The 13,151-nt window shown below is 45.4% G+C and overlaps 1 protein-coding gene across 1 annotated transcript in view; it reads right to left on the reverse strand.

Annotated features, from left to right (window-relative positions):
- Positions 1-5,983: 5,983 nt before the first annotated feature.
- LOC119290777 (DNA (cytosine-5)-methyltransferase CMT2-like) overlaps positions 5,984-13,151 on the reverse strand; it is a 14,179-nt gene continuing 7,011 nt past the window's right edge. Inside the window, exons 12-21 of the mRNA XM_037569427.1 lie at positions 9,868-10,197; positions 9,678-9,746; positions 9,284-9,370; positions 9,121-9,208; positions 7,977-8,107; positions 7,796-7,900; positions 7,670-7,713; positions 7,508-7,577; positions 7,323-7,426; positions 5,984-6,596 (exon numbers count right to left, since the gene is read on the reverse strand). Coding sequence (XP_037425324.1) covers positions 6,443-6,596; positions 7,323-7,426; positions 7,508-7,577; positions 7,670-7,713; positions 7,796-7,900; positions 7,977-8,107; positions 9,121-9,208; positions 9,284-9,370; positions 9,678-9,746; positions 9,868-10,197 — 1,182 coding nt within the window. The 3' untranslated portion in view covers positions 5,984-6,442. The remainder of the gene's footprint in view (positions 6,597-7,322; positions 7,427-7,507; positions 7,578-7,669; positions 7,714-7,795; positions 7,901-7,976; positions 8,108-9,120; positions 9,209-9,283; positions 9,371-9,677; positions 9,747-9,867; positions 10,198-13,151) is intronic.

Consider the following 13,151-nt stretch of genomic DNA (forward strand, 5'->3'; position numbering starts at 1 on the left):
AGAACACACAAGTTTCTCTCCCAACCGTGTGTGGTGCCCCCCTCCATAGTTACACACCTTGATCATACCATCGTAGTGCTTAGGCGAAGCCCTGCGCCGGTAGCATCATCATCACCGTCGTCACGCCGGCGTGCTGACGGAACTCACCCTCATCCTCAACTGGATCAAGAGCACGAGGGACGTCATCGAGCGAAGGTGTCGTACGTTCGGTACTTGGATCGGTTGGATCGCGAAGACGTTCGACTACATCAACAGTGTTATTGAAATGCTTCCGCTTTCGGTCTACGAGGGTACGTGGACACACTCTCCCCTCTCTTTTCTATGCATCACCTAGATAGATCTTGCGTGATCGTAGGAATTTTTTTTGAAATTATCGTGTTCCCCAATAGGAAGAACTAGGGTTTGGACATGAGATGGTGTTGGTGAAGATGTTGATGGAGGTGAGTCCTCCCACGACAAGAGGAGCATCGGTGATGACCATCGCTTCGATTTCTCCTCCTTGAGGGAAGTTTCCCCGGCAGAATCACTCCGCCGGAGAGCAAAAGTGCTCCTGCCCAGGTTCCGACTCGAGACGGTGGCGCTCTGTCCCGAAAATGTTCTCTTTTTTTCTAGGGAAAATGACTTCATATAGGGGAAGATGGGCATCGGAGGACCTCTGTGGGCCCCACAAGGCACCTAGGCATGCCCTAGGGGTAGGTTGTGCCCCTGCCTTGTGGGCCCACATAGGCTCTTCTCCAGTACTTCCTTGTGACAATATTTTTTACATATTTCAAAATAAATCTCTGTAAAATTTCAGGTTATTTGGAGCTTCGGAGAATAGCTATCTCTGTTGTAGATTTTTTAGGCTCCAAATTCTAGCTATCAACAATCTCCCTCTTTTGGTGTACCTTGCATTTTAAGAGAGAAAAGACATTAGAATTGCATCATAAAGTAAGATATAGCTCTAAAAGATTATAAATAACAGTAGAAAAACATGATGTAAAATGGACGTATTAGCGGCCACCTCATGCTTCTGCTCCGATGAAAGGCTCTCCCACATCGCGTTGGAGCTTGCAGTCATGATGGATGTGGTGCAAAGGAGGATGTGGAGTGGAAGTGTTGTGATGTGGAGTTAAGCAGGGTGTGTTTGCCTTTAAATAGCGGATTCCAGTGAGGCCAAGCGTTCAGGTGCGTCAATGCGCAGCGGTGGAGTTCGTTCCTTGGCCTGCGAGCCTGCTTAATGGCAGCATACGAACAGACAGGCATTAAATGGGCGTGGTAGATATCCGTCTCATCTAGTACAATAAACGTTGATCCGGCATTGAACATATGCGGACAATAGGACACAGCGCGTGCGGCTATGTCGGTGCCAGTGAGAGGTCGCGCCCGCTCTGGTCTGGCGTCATTGCGGAGCGGCCGCTCTACAGCGGCATGAATGCATGCAACTGGCGCCAAGCGGGATGCACGCGGGCAAGGGAGGAGGGTTTTGCGTGGGCCAGGGTAGTCAGTAGCGGGCGTGGCAGCAGTCCAGCCGCCCACAAAGTCCCCCACTTTGTATCCGATTTACAGGAAAAAGCGCGTCCGGACCGAGCTGCAAACCGACACAGGACCGTGTTGGATGGCAGAACATGTTCGGGTCATGCGGTCTGAAACTTTTGCAGGCCGTTTGTGGGTCAGCGTTGGAGATGCCCTAAGGCCGAGCATCCATGAAAATCATGGGGGATCATTGTCATCTGTGTGGATTCGTTTCTACTTAGACCATTTCCTTGAGATAAAATTGTCCTTGCTAGGGGCATATTTTTGGTGATAAATTCCTAGGCAACTCTAGAGAGTTTTCCAAGCTCGTTTGGAAGCTCAGCTCAGATCGGTTACCTATCAGGGACCCCGAAATGTTCAAACAAAACCTAACCCTAAGGATTTTGTTCAAAACCCTAGAACTCTATGAACATTACATTGGAGAAGTGGGGTATGATGCAAAAATGTGAGTATATATACCTTAGCGTAGAATCAAATAGAGATGTGCTACGGGGTTTGTGCGAACCCTTACATGGTGTCGCACAACTATGATGGTGACGATGGGGTTGATTATCGATGACGGCAGGGATTTTTGGTGACATTGGTCACTAGAATAATGAGGCGGTCGTTTGAAAACGTGAGGGAGCGACGGGTTGGAGGCTCCGGGTCGTTTTGGGGGAATTCCTCAAAATGGTTCAGGGTCCTCTCTCTCTCTCTCACACACACACACACACACATACACACACAAACACACACACACACACGAGTTGTTCCATTAGTACTCGCAGAATAATATTCTTTTAACGTCATCGAACCGCCCCTTCTTCTATACCCGAAGTACATCTGACGAAACATTCAACTTTTTGTGATTTTGTCGGAATTTTGTCTGAACAAGGCGTGTAATACACCGCTGAAAAACCGTGGACAAGATGATCACTTCTCATGTTGAACATTTTCACAGAATTCTCACGGTTTAGGAGTGATTTTGAAAAGGCATTTTTTTGTATTAAAACGTGAATTGTATTTTTGACCTATTTTTCAAAGAGTTATACAAATCCGCTCCTTTGTTGTGTATTAAATTGTCCAAAATCCCACATGCACGGTTTAAGAGTAGTTTGTCGGAACGATGCAAATGGGATGGTCTCGGGCTCTTTGGGCTCAGGAGACGGAGGAGCTCCAAGATGAGCTGCGTTTGCCGCTGTCACAGCTACCAGCGCATTTCTTTGCTGACTTGGTGGTAAACTTAGCATTTGTTGCGCGGAATTGAGGATCACACCCACCAAGCATGCTAGTAGGATAAGCGTCATCAGGACAAGGATATGTGATCATGGGAGGGTGAAGATTTGGATCTCTGGTTTTCTTCACCATCCTAATGGACACACAATCATCCCAAGAGCACACATGCAAACACTAAACATAATGTTGGGCCTAGATGCACACAGATAAAATGGAAAGCCAACGGAGCAATATACCTTTTTGTTGAATGATTTACCATTATCTTGGGGTCAAGGTGTCCATGTGTTGGCATTGGAGTCTTGATGTCTTTCCAATTTTCCATGAAACATTTCTTCAGGCGGCTTTGAGGTATTTTTCCTGAGAGATAAAGATGTCATTCCGTTGTTGACGAACTTGGAATAAGAATATTTTTAGTTCCCCCATCATGGACATTTGACATTCTTCGGCTATTAATTTGGCAAATTATCCGTTGTAATGAGAGTTAGTATTGTCAAAGATAATATCATCCACATATATTTAACATGTGAATAGATCACCATTATAAGATTTGGTGAAGAGAGTGGAATCAGTGCCTCCTAGTTTGAAGCCCTTCTTTTCCAAGAACTTCTTGAGTGTATCATACCAAGATCAAGGAGCTTGCTTGGGCCCATAAAGGACTTTGTGGAGCCTATACACTCTGTCAGGATGCTTGTGGCCTTCAAAAGGGGGTTGTTTGACACATAGTTCTTCCTTGACATTACCATTGATGAATGCCTTTTCACATGCAATTGATATAGAACTATATTATGATGATTAACATGGCGCAAAATTTGACACGATTTCAAAAGCACATGACTACTTTTGCATGCCCAGAAGTGATCGAAGAGCGTGGGGAAGTAAGACATTTGTAACCAGTATATATGTTTCTACACTTTGCGGTACTTACATGTAGACTTATGCTCCCTCAAAAGAAGGTAGAACTATGCAAGAAGACAACTGGTTGGTTCAAATGCATAAGAAGTACAAATTACATAACCATATGACAAACTACCTCAGAAGATTGTGAAATGTATAAAATAATATGGTATTCATGGCTGAAAATAAGACTCGAACTTTAGGATACACTTTTTCTTGCATTGTTGAACCATTTGCAGTTCACATATGGTAACCTTTGCGTACATATTATGGAGGAGTCTCTGAAAGCTCCCCAACCATGCAGGGAGTGTACATAAATGATTCATATATGCCATTTGAATACGCTGTGCAGTAATCTTTTGGGCGTAGTTTTCCGAGGTATTGGACTTTTGAGCTATTCAAATGATAAGCCACTCCTATAAATGACAACCCTAAGAAAATTACCTCTTTGTACGGGTGAAAACCCAAGAAATAAATGTGACCGTACTGTTCTTCACAACCACCTTGATTACTCATTACATTATCATCATCGGAGTTCCATTCAATATTTTCTTTTAGCGGCACCATCTTGTTTTCCACATCATCGTTGTTATTGTCCTCTAAGATCCAAGGTCCATTAATCTCGTGTTGGTAGAAACGCGCCGCGGCCCACAAAGTAGATTCATCAAGCTCGATAGTATGCTCTAGTATCCAATCTATTGGACCGCTTGATTCATTGAGGTTCCAAACCCGAAGAAGGTTGTTGTACTTGTGAATTGTCGCAAAATACACTCCTTTTTCTGACTTCCCAAGATATGGTCGTGCATGTTTGCTTTCCTCAAAATCTACTGGTGTATTAAGTACCCGGTATTTACCCTCAGGTAAAGATAGCCTACAAAACACAAATTTACTCGCTAAAAGTTTTAATAGTCTAAAATGTATTGGGTGATATAAAAAAACATCCACGGATGGAAAGTTATTTTTTCTAATATAAATTAGTAAAAAAACATCAATACTATAATGGAAGGAGTTTTATAGTTATGCACTTGGATCTAGGATGCATACCTTGCAACAAATGCACCACGACAATGGACGTAAAGCACGCCTCGCCAATACACACTGTAACGCCATCTTGGGCCCCATTCCATGGGTTGTACTGCATCCAGTTGCATACTAGCCATCGTCTTGACAGCCTCTCCTTCCCGGACAAATGACCTCTCCTGCCACTCTCCGGTAGCCGATGAGAACACAGGCAGCGTCCATTGTGACGGTGGCCATTCCGTCAAACGATGCAAGTCTTCGATGGACTGTCTTGGCAAAGGTTCTACAGCCGGTTCATCTTGGCCCTCATTCTCTGCGTCCTCCTCGCCGACCGACATGTCATCCAGCAAAGACAAAAACTCAATGAGGTCGAACTTCTTGGGCTTCTCGGGCTCGCGGCGGAACAGCAACACCTCGTAGCCATGCGACAGGGCTGGGTCGAAGACCAGATACGGGACGTAGTCGTTGGCGTCCATGCGCGGGAGACGCTCCCACCGCCTCGTGGCGGGGTTCACCACGCAGTACAGCCAGGCGTTGCCGTAGAGCAAGAGCCCGTTGCAGTGGTCCAGGATGGAGTTGTACCCCCGGCTATAGTCGGGGAGGAAGTCGAGGTTACCGTAGTCGACCGCGGGGCGCGCCGAGGGACGGGCGAAGAACCGTGGCCGCCAGTAGTCGATGTAGTTGAGGAAGACGCCGCGCACCGGGTGCGGCACGGGGTGCGCGGGCGCGTCTTCCGGCGGAGCCATTTCTGCTTGCTGCGGATCATCCATGGCTTCCACGGCAGCCTAGCCTGGATCTTGGGTTCTTGATGCAGAGCAGATCAGCGGAGGCGCGAGTCAACTGCACGCGGCGTGCTTGGGCGGGATATCAACTCAAGTTATAACGAAACTAGAAAGCTTATAGCCCGGCTGCTGTGCTGACGATGCCCAAAGACCCAATGTAAGTCTACGTATGTGTAGCATTGCTCCACGGGATCGGATCGTATCATCCGGCCATCCGGGTAACATGATAAAATTGATAATTATTGGAGGCTGATTAGTTGGCGTACCGATCGGTTCTTGTTCCTGGAGTATTTCCATTCGCTTTGTTCCTGGAGTATTTCCATTGGCTTGATCAGATCGCGCCCAAAAAGGAAGGAAGAAAAAAATATCTCCATTCTTGACATGAGTTTTAACTATCGTATCAAGTTTTGCTTTAATGCGTATGCAATTGAGACGTAAAAGAGAAAGGCAAAAAAATAATTAGGAAACCAGTTTTACATCATCTGTTCAAAATGCTCTTAGGCATTTCTTATGTTCACTCACATGAAAATGCATAGAAGTATAGAACACCACCAGCACGTCAGAAGGTGTACATTTTATTCCCCTGACCACCCAGCTTGTCTATACATACATACATACATACATAGAGTCTTTTATAGTACAACAAAGGCAGAGGAACTCACTGCAGCCACCTACACCTGCCCATGTGAGCTTCTAACAAATGTGTGTGACAAAGTTATGATACATACATTCTTTTACAATACAACACAAGGTTCTCTCAGGAGAAACCTTACTGAGCAACTTACACCTGCCTACGGAAACTTCTAAGAAACTAAGATGTTACAAGGTACAACATGGCAATAAAATGAATCAAGACTTGTGTTAAAATGGGCATGCCCTAACGATATTCACGAGTCCTAATGGTATTCACGACCATGAGGTGCAGCGATGACCCAGCTTTTCTAGCAGAGAATGAACGGAGATGACGAGACTTAAACCCGGGTGGACAAGTCAACCGTTAGGTTTTGCCAGTCTGACTAAGGAGTACCTTCTATATTATGAGAGAATGCAAACTTAGGTGGTAGCGCCATGAGGGGATCATTTCCAGTCTTGTTCAGATTGGCCATGGCCAAGGCATACCCAAGTGCACGGCCAACGGGTACGGCCACAGCATTCCCAATCTGGCGATACCTGCAGCCAAGCTCTATCACATGTTAACATTTATGCTACAAGCCAGTACCTAAATATCATAATATAATCTTATGTGCACTAAATATACCCCACACGTTGCTTCGGGAAATCATTAGAAACAGTTTGAATTCATATTGAGTATGGCATATGGACTATGCTGAGAATTCTATATGACGGCCTCAACAAATGACCTATATGAAAGGAGTGGTGGCCGTGTCGTTGCACGGAGGCAAGGAGATTATGGGCAGCGAGGCCGAGGATGAGGGGAGTATATGTGCAACCATTGGGGATGGAGAAGACAAGGCATGCAGCAAAGGGAAGGGGAAAGGCTCTGCATTAAGCATAGGAGTCAAAGTTTGTCATACATTTGGCAATTACAAATCTCTTGCCAATGTTTGGTAAGTTTTGATTGGTTGGCTAAGTACGTTGGTGACCAACCAATTGGTAGCCAATTTTTTGGCTTGCCTAAAGATTGGCAAGCCAATTTTTGGACCAAACCAAGCAGCCTCTTAATTGCAATTAGTGGACCTGATGGCATGGCTTAAGAAGATGGCAGGAAAATAAGTTTAGTGGGGATGCATGACTTGCTGATGTGGCAGGGCTGCATGGATAGGAAAAAAAAGTAGTGGGTTGCAACTATTTAGGAATAAAGTATTACAATTACAAGAAATTGAAGTACTCAACCATTTAGACGTGATAACCTACAGAAACAACATAAGCAAGTACCTGTCTTTGACTGTTCCACGAAACCTGTAGCTATCAGGAAAACCTTGCAATCGAGCACTTTCACGAACAGTGAGCAGTCTGTCCTGCGCAGGATGTATCAAGGCCTGAAACATACTCTCTTAGTTTCTTATGAGATATTTTAAAATTACGAGTCAAGTGAATAAAGAAGATAGAATCGTAGTCACCTGCATACGAATATTTGGACACGTCAGCACAGTTCCGACTACCTCATCCCACCATAAGCGGCCAAAAGGTCTACAACACATCATACAAGAAACAGTTAAATCAGAAACAAGAAACCATATCCATGAAATAGCAGTGTACTTCTAAAATCAACTGAAACCAACCTTAAGCATCTACCATCCTCGTAGGTTAGTACACAATCAAGCACCTGAAATGAAAATACGAAATCACAACCTGGCAAGTTTTAAATTGCACATACAGAGAAGTATGGTGTATCTTGAGCATCTTACCAGAGGACGACCGGATGGTAAAAGCACTCTTTCCTTTGTTGGATCCAGTTTAGCTACATTGTCAGAACCAACTATGACTCCCGGAAGGTCTCTAAAATTAGCTCCCTGGAATAGGACAGGTGAGATCGAAGGGAATGATTTATCAAAGATGAAATGCTAACATATAAGTTTCTAGGCAAACCTTTTTCTTGGGAATTTGCAAAACCCTTAAGTAGTTATCATTACCCAGTGCCAATGGCCGATGGTCATACAATTTTGGCTTAGATTTTTTTGACTTAGATTTTGCAGCATGAGATTTGGGACCCTGCACTTCTGCAGTGGAAGAAATTTATGCGAGTTTCAGACAGAATTACGATAAAGGACCATCAATGGACTTGGTTAACAAAAGGTTTGGTACTAAATAAAAATTACGGAAACTACAGGAAAAAACAAAACAAGCAAATTATGTGGTACCCTTCTAAATTTAGTTTATGACATCCAACATGCCAATACTGGAGAAAGGCTCAAATGAAGACTGCTTATATCCAACAACCCAAAGGGCAAATATACAGTACAAGGAAAGGGTCTGTTTGGTTTGCTGCCCACACTAGCCCTGCCAAAAAAATCGGCTTCCTATCAAATCTTGGTCACTGTTTGCTTTGTTGCCAAATTTTTGGTTGCTGATGGATGTCTACCCCTGCCTCACACAGATTCTTGCCAAATAAATGGCCAAATGAGGGTGAGGGATTCCTTGGCCAAATTGGCAAGTCAACTCTTGCCAACATTTGGTAGGGCTAGTCTGGGCATCAACCAAACACACCCTAAGGGACACCCAAACCCTAAACTACTGGGAAAACAAAACAAGACACTTTGCACCACCAGCTGCTGTTATCAATAGTTTTCAATCGAATTATGTTATTTTTCCTGAGTTTCCCCACCATTAGTACTGAACAAAATTGGTTTTATACAATGCAAAAAAACCTCCCCCTCTCCCTCCTTCCACCAAAGGGTCACAACTCACAACCTACGCTCCTGAGAGTGTAGTGGTGCGGGGATGGCTGCGCACCGTCGCGCGGTTGACAGGTCCATTGTATGGTGACTCAAACTTGATCTTCAAGTCGTATCAGATTTGCCTAACAACCCTAAACTATTTCCTATCTCAACAATTAGTATCTTCAAAAGATAAATAACCGACTTGATACAGAAAGGAAAAGACGAGAAGCCTCGTATGCTGCATTCCTCAGTTTTCTAGGCTAACCCTGCAGACATAGTGAATGATGGTCCCACTTGGTGCAGGTCAGACAATACGATAAAGCATAGAAGAAGATTAAAGTGTAGGGGCCCACCAGAACTAAATGTCCGAATATATCTTTGGAATTCCGTTTGAGGGGCCTTTACATATGGCATTTCATCACGATCTTCCGTATTTCCCACCTAACAGTTTACAACAGCTTATGAACCAAAAGGTATTAAAATTAGAGATTTAAGAACTCTAAGATTGTCAATTACTTTTGGAAGATCTGAAAGAATGTCTTCAAGGACAATTGGCGTCTCTAGTTGTACTGCCGTGCTGTCAGACCACCCAACCAAATTAAGCTACAAGATTAAAAAAATGTGTCAGGCTTACACTGGAGGTCTGAATACTCTTCCTAGCTGAAAAAACAAAGACATCATAACAGGCATCAACATGTGGAAATTCCCAGATGGACAAGCAAAACAAGCAGAGTACAAAACATAGAACCAGTGTAAACTATAAACATAAAATGCAGTAAGCATGCCAGAGAAAGCACATCCTCATTTTTGACAGGTAATATTGTGAGATACAAAGAGTGAACTGAAATTGTTCCATACAAATACACGCTATCTTTTTATCACAGACCAAATTTCATCAATTCATGGTTACCTCAAAAGCCAATGGACAACTATTCTTCACAATTGCTCCATGTGTAGGCAGAGGAAATGGGGGCAATTTCTACAGAGTAAAAATGGTAATTAGGGAACAATAAAGTAATTTTCCAATATCAGAACATGATTTTTCAATAGGGCTGGCTCCCAGTGTCCCAGTTAATAAAATACAAGAAAATCATACTTGCCTCTTCAGGATGACAGCCCAATAAAAATACACGCATCCTAAATTGTGGAAGGCCATAACATCCAGCAGCCATGATCCCTAGTTTGGATTGGTAATGCATACCAATTAGGCGACTTATTGCATATCTTGCAAGTGTTGCATCAGCAAATTTCAATATATCAAGGACGTTTTCCATGCAGACGTATTTGGGCCTCAAAAATTGAATGATATCCATAAAGACAATAATCTGCTTGTTTTTTTCACACTTAAATGGTTCATCAAATTCTCTATTGCGGTTGTAGCCACTAATGCCTTGGCATGGTGGACCACCACATACAACATCAACAGCACCCTGAAAACATAGACAAACAAGATATGAAAAAAGAAATATTAACCAATTAAGCCATAGCAAGCATGAAAGAAAGAATTTACATGGGCCCAAATACCACAAGAATTATAATGTGATATAAGTGAGATCATAACAGAAATAACATATCAACTTCAATTTAAAAGGTCCTTTTTCATCCCTAAATTACGGCACGAGAACCCAAAACGGGTTTTTTTGGAGGGGGGGAGGGGTTGAACAAAACCTATCTAGATTGCAACCTTGAAATATCAAAACCGTTCACTTATTCAACCTTGACTCATTCCAGAGCGGTTTTGACTGACATTGTTATGACCGGTGTAACTTATAGCTGGACGAGGCCCAATGGGCGCGTTTAGTTAGGGGCTTAGCCCAAGTTATCTTATTTTTATTTAGCACCGATATTATATAAACAGCTGTAAGACCCTCTTTGGAAAATTAAGCAATAAGACAATTCTATTGCCCAGTTCCCAGAGGAGCCGGAACCCTAACCGCGCCGCCGCCTCCTCCATCACCACCGCCTCTTCCACTGCGCGAGACGGCGCCAGCACGCCGGCCGCCGCGGTCAGGACCTCGCCCGCCTCCCTCTTTCCCCTACAAGCTCCGCCCTAGACCCGGTAGAACCCTAGTTCCTACCAGACATGGATGCAACATGTTTGCCCATTCAAGACATCTTCTAATAAAGCAGCCAATAAAAAACAAGGCGGCATGTCAGTCTTTCTCCCCGTCTTCTCTCAAGTCTCTCTCCCTCGTATTCCTCTGATCATCTCTCTCCCACTGCATCCATTACTGCTAATCACCATGCCAAATCCTACTAAAACATCTGTCTTTCCCCATGTCCTTGCTTCAGTCTGAACTCACAAGCACCAAAGTACACTCTATCAACAATACTGCAGAGTGACAGCAGTCATGACAAGTACTGACCTTTACACCATGGAGAGGTTAAGGTGGTCCAATGGGCAGTGGCAAATCCACCTAGGCAGAGAGGGACATGGTGTGCCCGACAAATCCACCTTGAAAGGGCAGATGACAAAACACTTGGTGTGGAGGTGGCGGTGGCAGCGATATGGCACGGGTTTCTTTGAATATGTGACCTATCAAACAAGCAGCACATAGCTTGCTGCTGTAATAGCTCTACTTATGTGAAGATGTTATGTGAATTTTGATTTGTCGTGGTAGTGCTAGTGTCCGTGTGAGTGGATGATCAACCCACAAAGTTGTTGGGACAAACCCTCCGGCGACAAACGCCGAATAGCCCTCCAGCGACGAACGCCAGGCGGAGGTAGAAGAAGATGAACAAAACACACTTGGTTATGGCGATGAACGCCCCGGCCGACGAACGGCCTGTGTGTTGGCCTCTATTCAACCCAACTCCCTCACGCACATACATAGAGGTACGCACGCACACACGCAGCACAACCCGGAAGAACTCTCACGTCGACCGGGCGCATACCACGGTCCCGACGGACTACATCTTCCTTAGGCCCCTCTCACTTGGCTCGGCACATACCGGCGCAATACATCAGTACACAGTGGGGCTTTTTATACCCGGCTGCACACACACGCACACCACTACTGCCCATCTTGCCCAGCTGCGCGCGCGATCTGCGTGCCACACCGGCCGCGCTCAAACGCATGCCACGGCCTGCTCGGATCACCCCGGCTCCTTTGCAACCAACGCCAACGACCTGATCCTACGCGATGGACTACGAGGCACACTCACGCGCACATGCAGGCCATGATCCGCACCGCATGGACGTGCCCAACTAGCTGGCTAGCCAATGCAACACACGCACGGATTGCCACACGAGGCGCACGCACGCACTTGTGGTTTATTTCTAACAAAAGTTTCTGTGTCTTCAAACAAGCAGAAAAAAGGCTGACCTACGAAACAAGCACCACGTAGGTTGCCACTGTGATAGATATATGAGTTAGATGTGTGGTTCATTCTGACTCCCGATCCACTGTATATGATCATGAGGTGAGGTCGTGAGGGAAGATTGGGACAAGGCTATGAGCCAGTGGGAGTAGATGAGGAGGCGGCTTCATCAGCAGTGGCTGTGTGTGTGCGCGCGAGAAAATAGTAACCCCTCAAAAATAGAAGGGGAAATAAAGAAATAAAGTTAATAGTTATAACAAATCTTCAAGCTAAAAATTTGAACTTTTAAAGGGGTCATAGATGCTCTTTTTTGCTTGGGAAAGTGATAACGTATTATCTCTCAAAGATAGCTCTTGAACGGCCAGGAGCAACGTAGCACACCGAAGAATTCCTTGGTTGGGGCCCGCAAGCGAGCGGCTGGATGGGATGAGCGACCTGACAGACTTGGCTGGGCGGCAGTCATGCACGGCACCAGTTGCTCAGACGAGCATGCGACTCCATGGCATCCTCAAGCGTTGTTGGCTTGAGGATGAGAGACTGGACCTTGAGGGGCACGTCAAGGCCATTTACAAAGATGCCGCATTCCTCGCCTCCGGGGAAGACCTTGGAACGCAAGATTGAGGGCTAGAAATTGTTTCTGGCAGTTGGCATACCAAAGTGGTAAGCAAAATAATCTCGCCGAACGGGTTGCTGCCCGATGGTGGACCAGAGCGTCGGCTGATATGCGCGGTGAAGTCCTCTCAGGAGGGTTGGCCATGCTTGCGCTCCTTGTGGTAGTATCACAGTTTTGCCAAACCCGTCAGGTGGTAGGACGCTAACCACGCCTTCGCGCTTGCCAGTGTGCGCCGACCTACAAAGCATTGCTCACATTGATTAAGCCAAGTAGAGCGTGTCACCCTCGGCACCATTGGTTGGGAACACCAACTTGCAAGCCGCTGAGGGTGACTATCGCCGTGATCGTCGATGATGCGGCCACGCCACCCCTCCAGTAACATCGATCAGGGCGACAGAAGCTTCTCCTGTGCACCCAGCATGGCCGCAAGGACCGCAGTGGATGCAGCTA

The sequence above is a fragment of the Triticum dicoccoides genome, chromosome 4B, assembly GCF_002162155.2.
Source record: "Triticum dicoccoides isolate Atlit2015 ecotype Zavitan chromosome 4B, WEW_v2.0, whole genome shotgun sequence".
Classification (NCBI taxonomy): Eukaryota; Viridiplantae; Streptophyta; class Magnoliopsida; order Poales; family Poaceae; genus Triticum; species Triticum dicoccoides.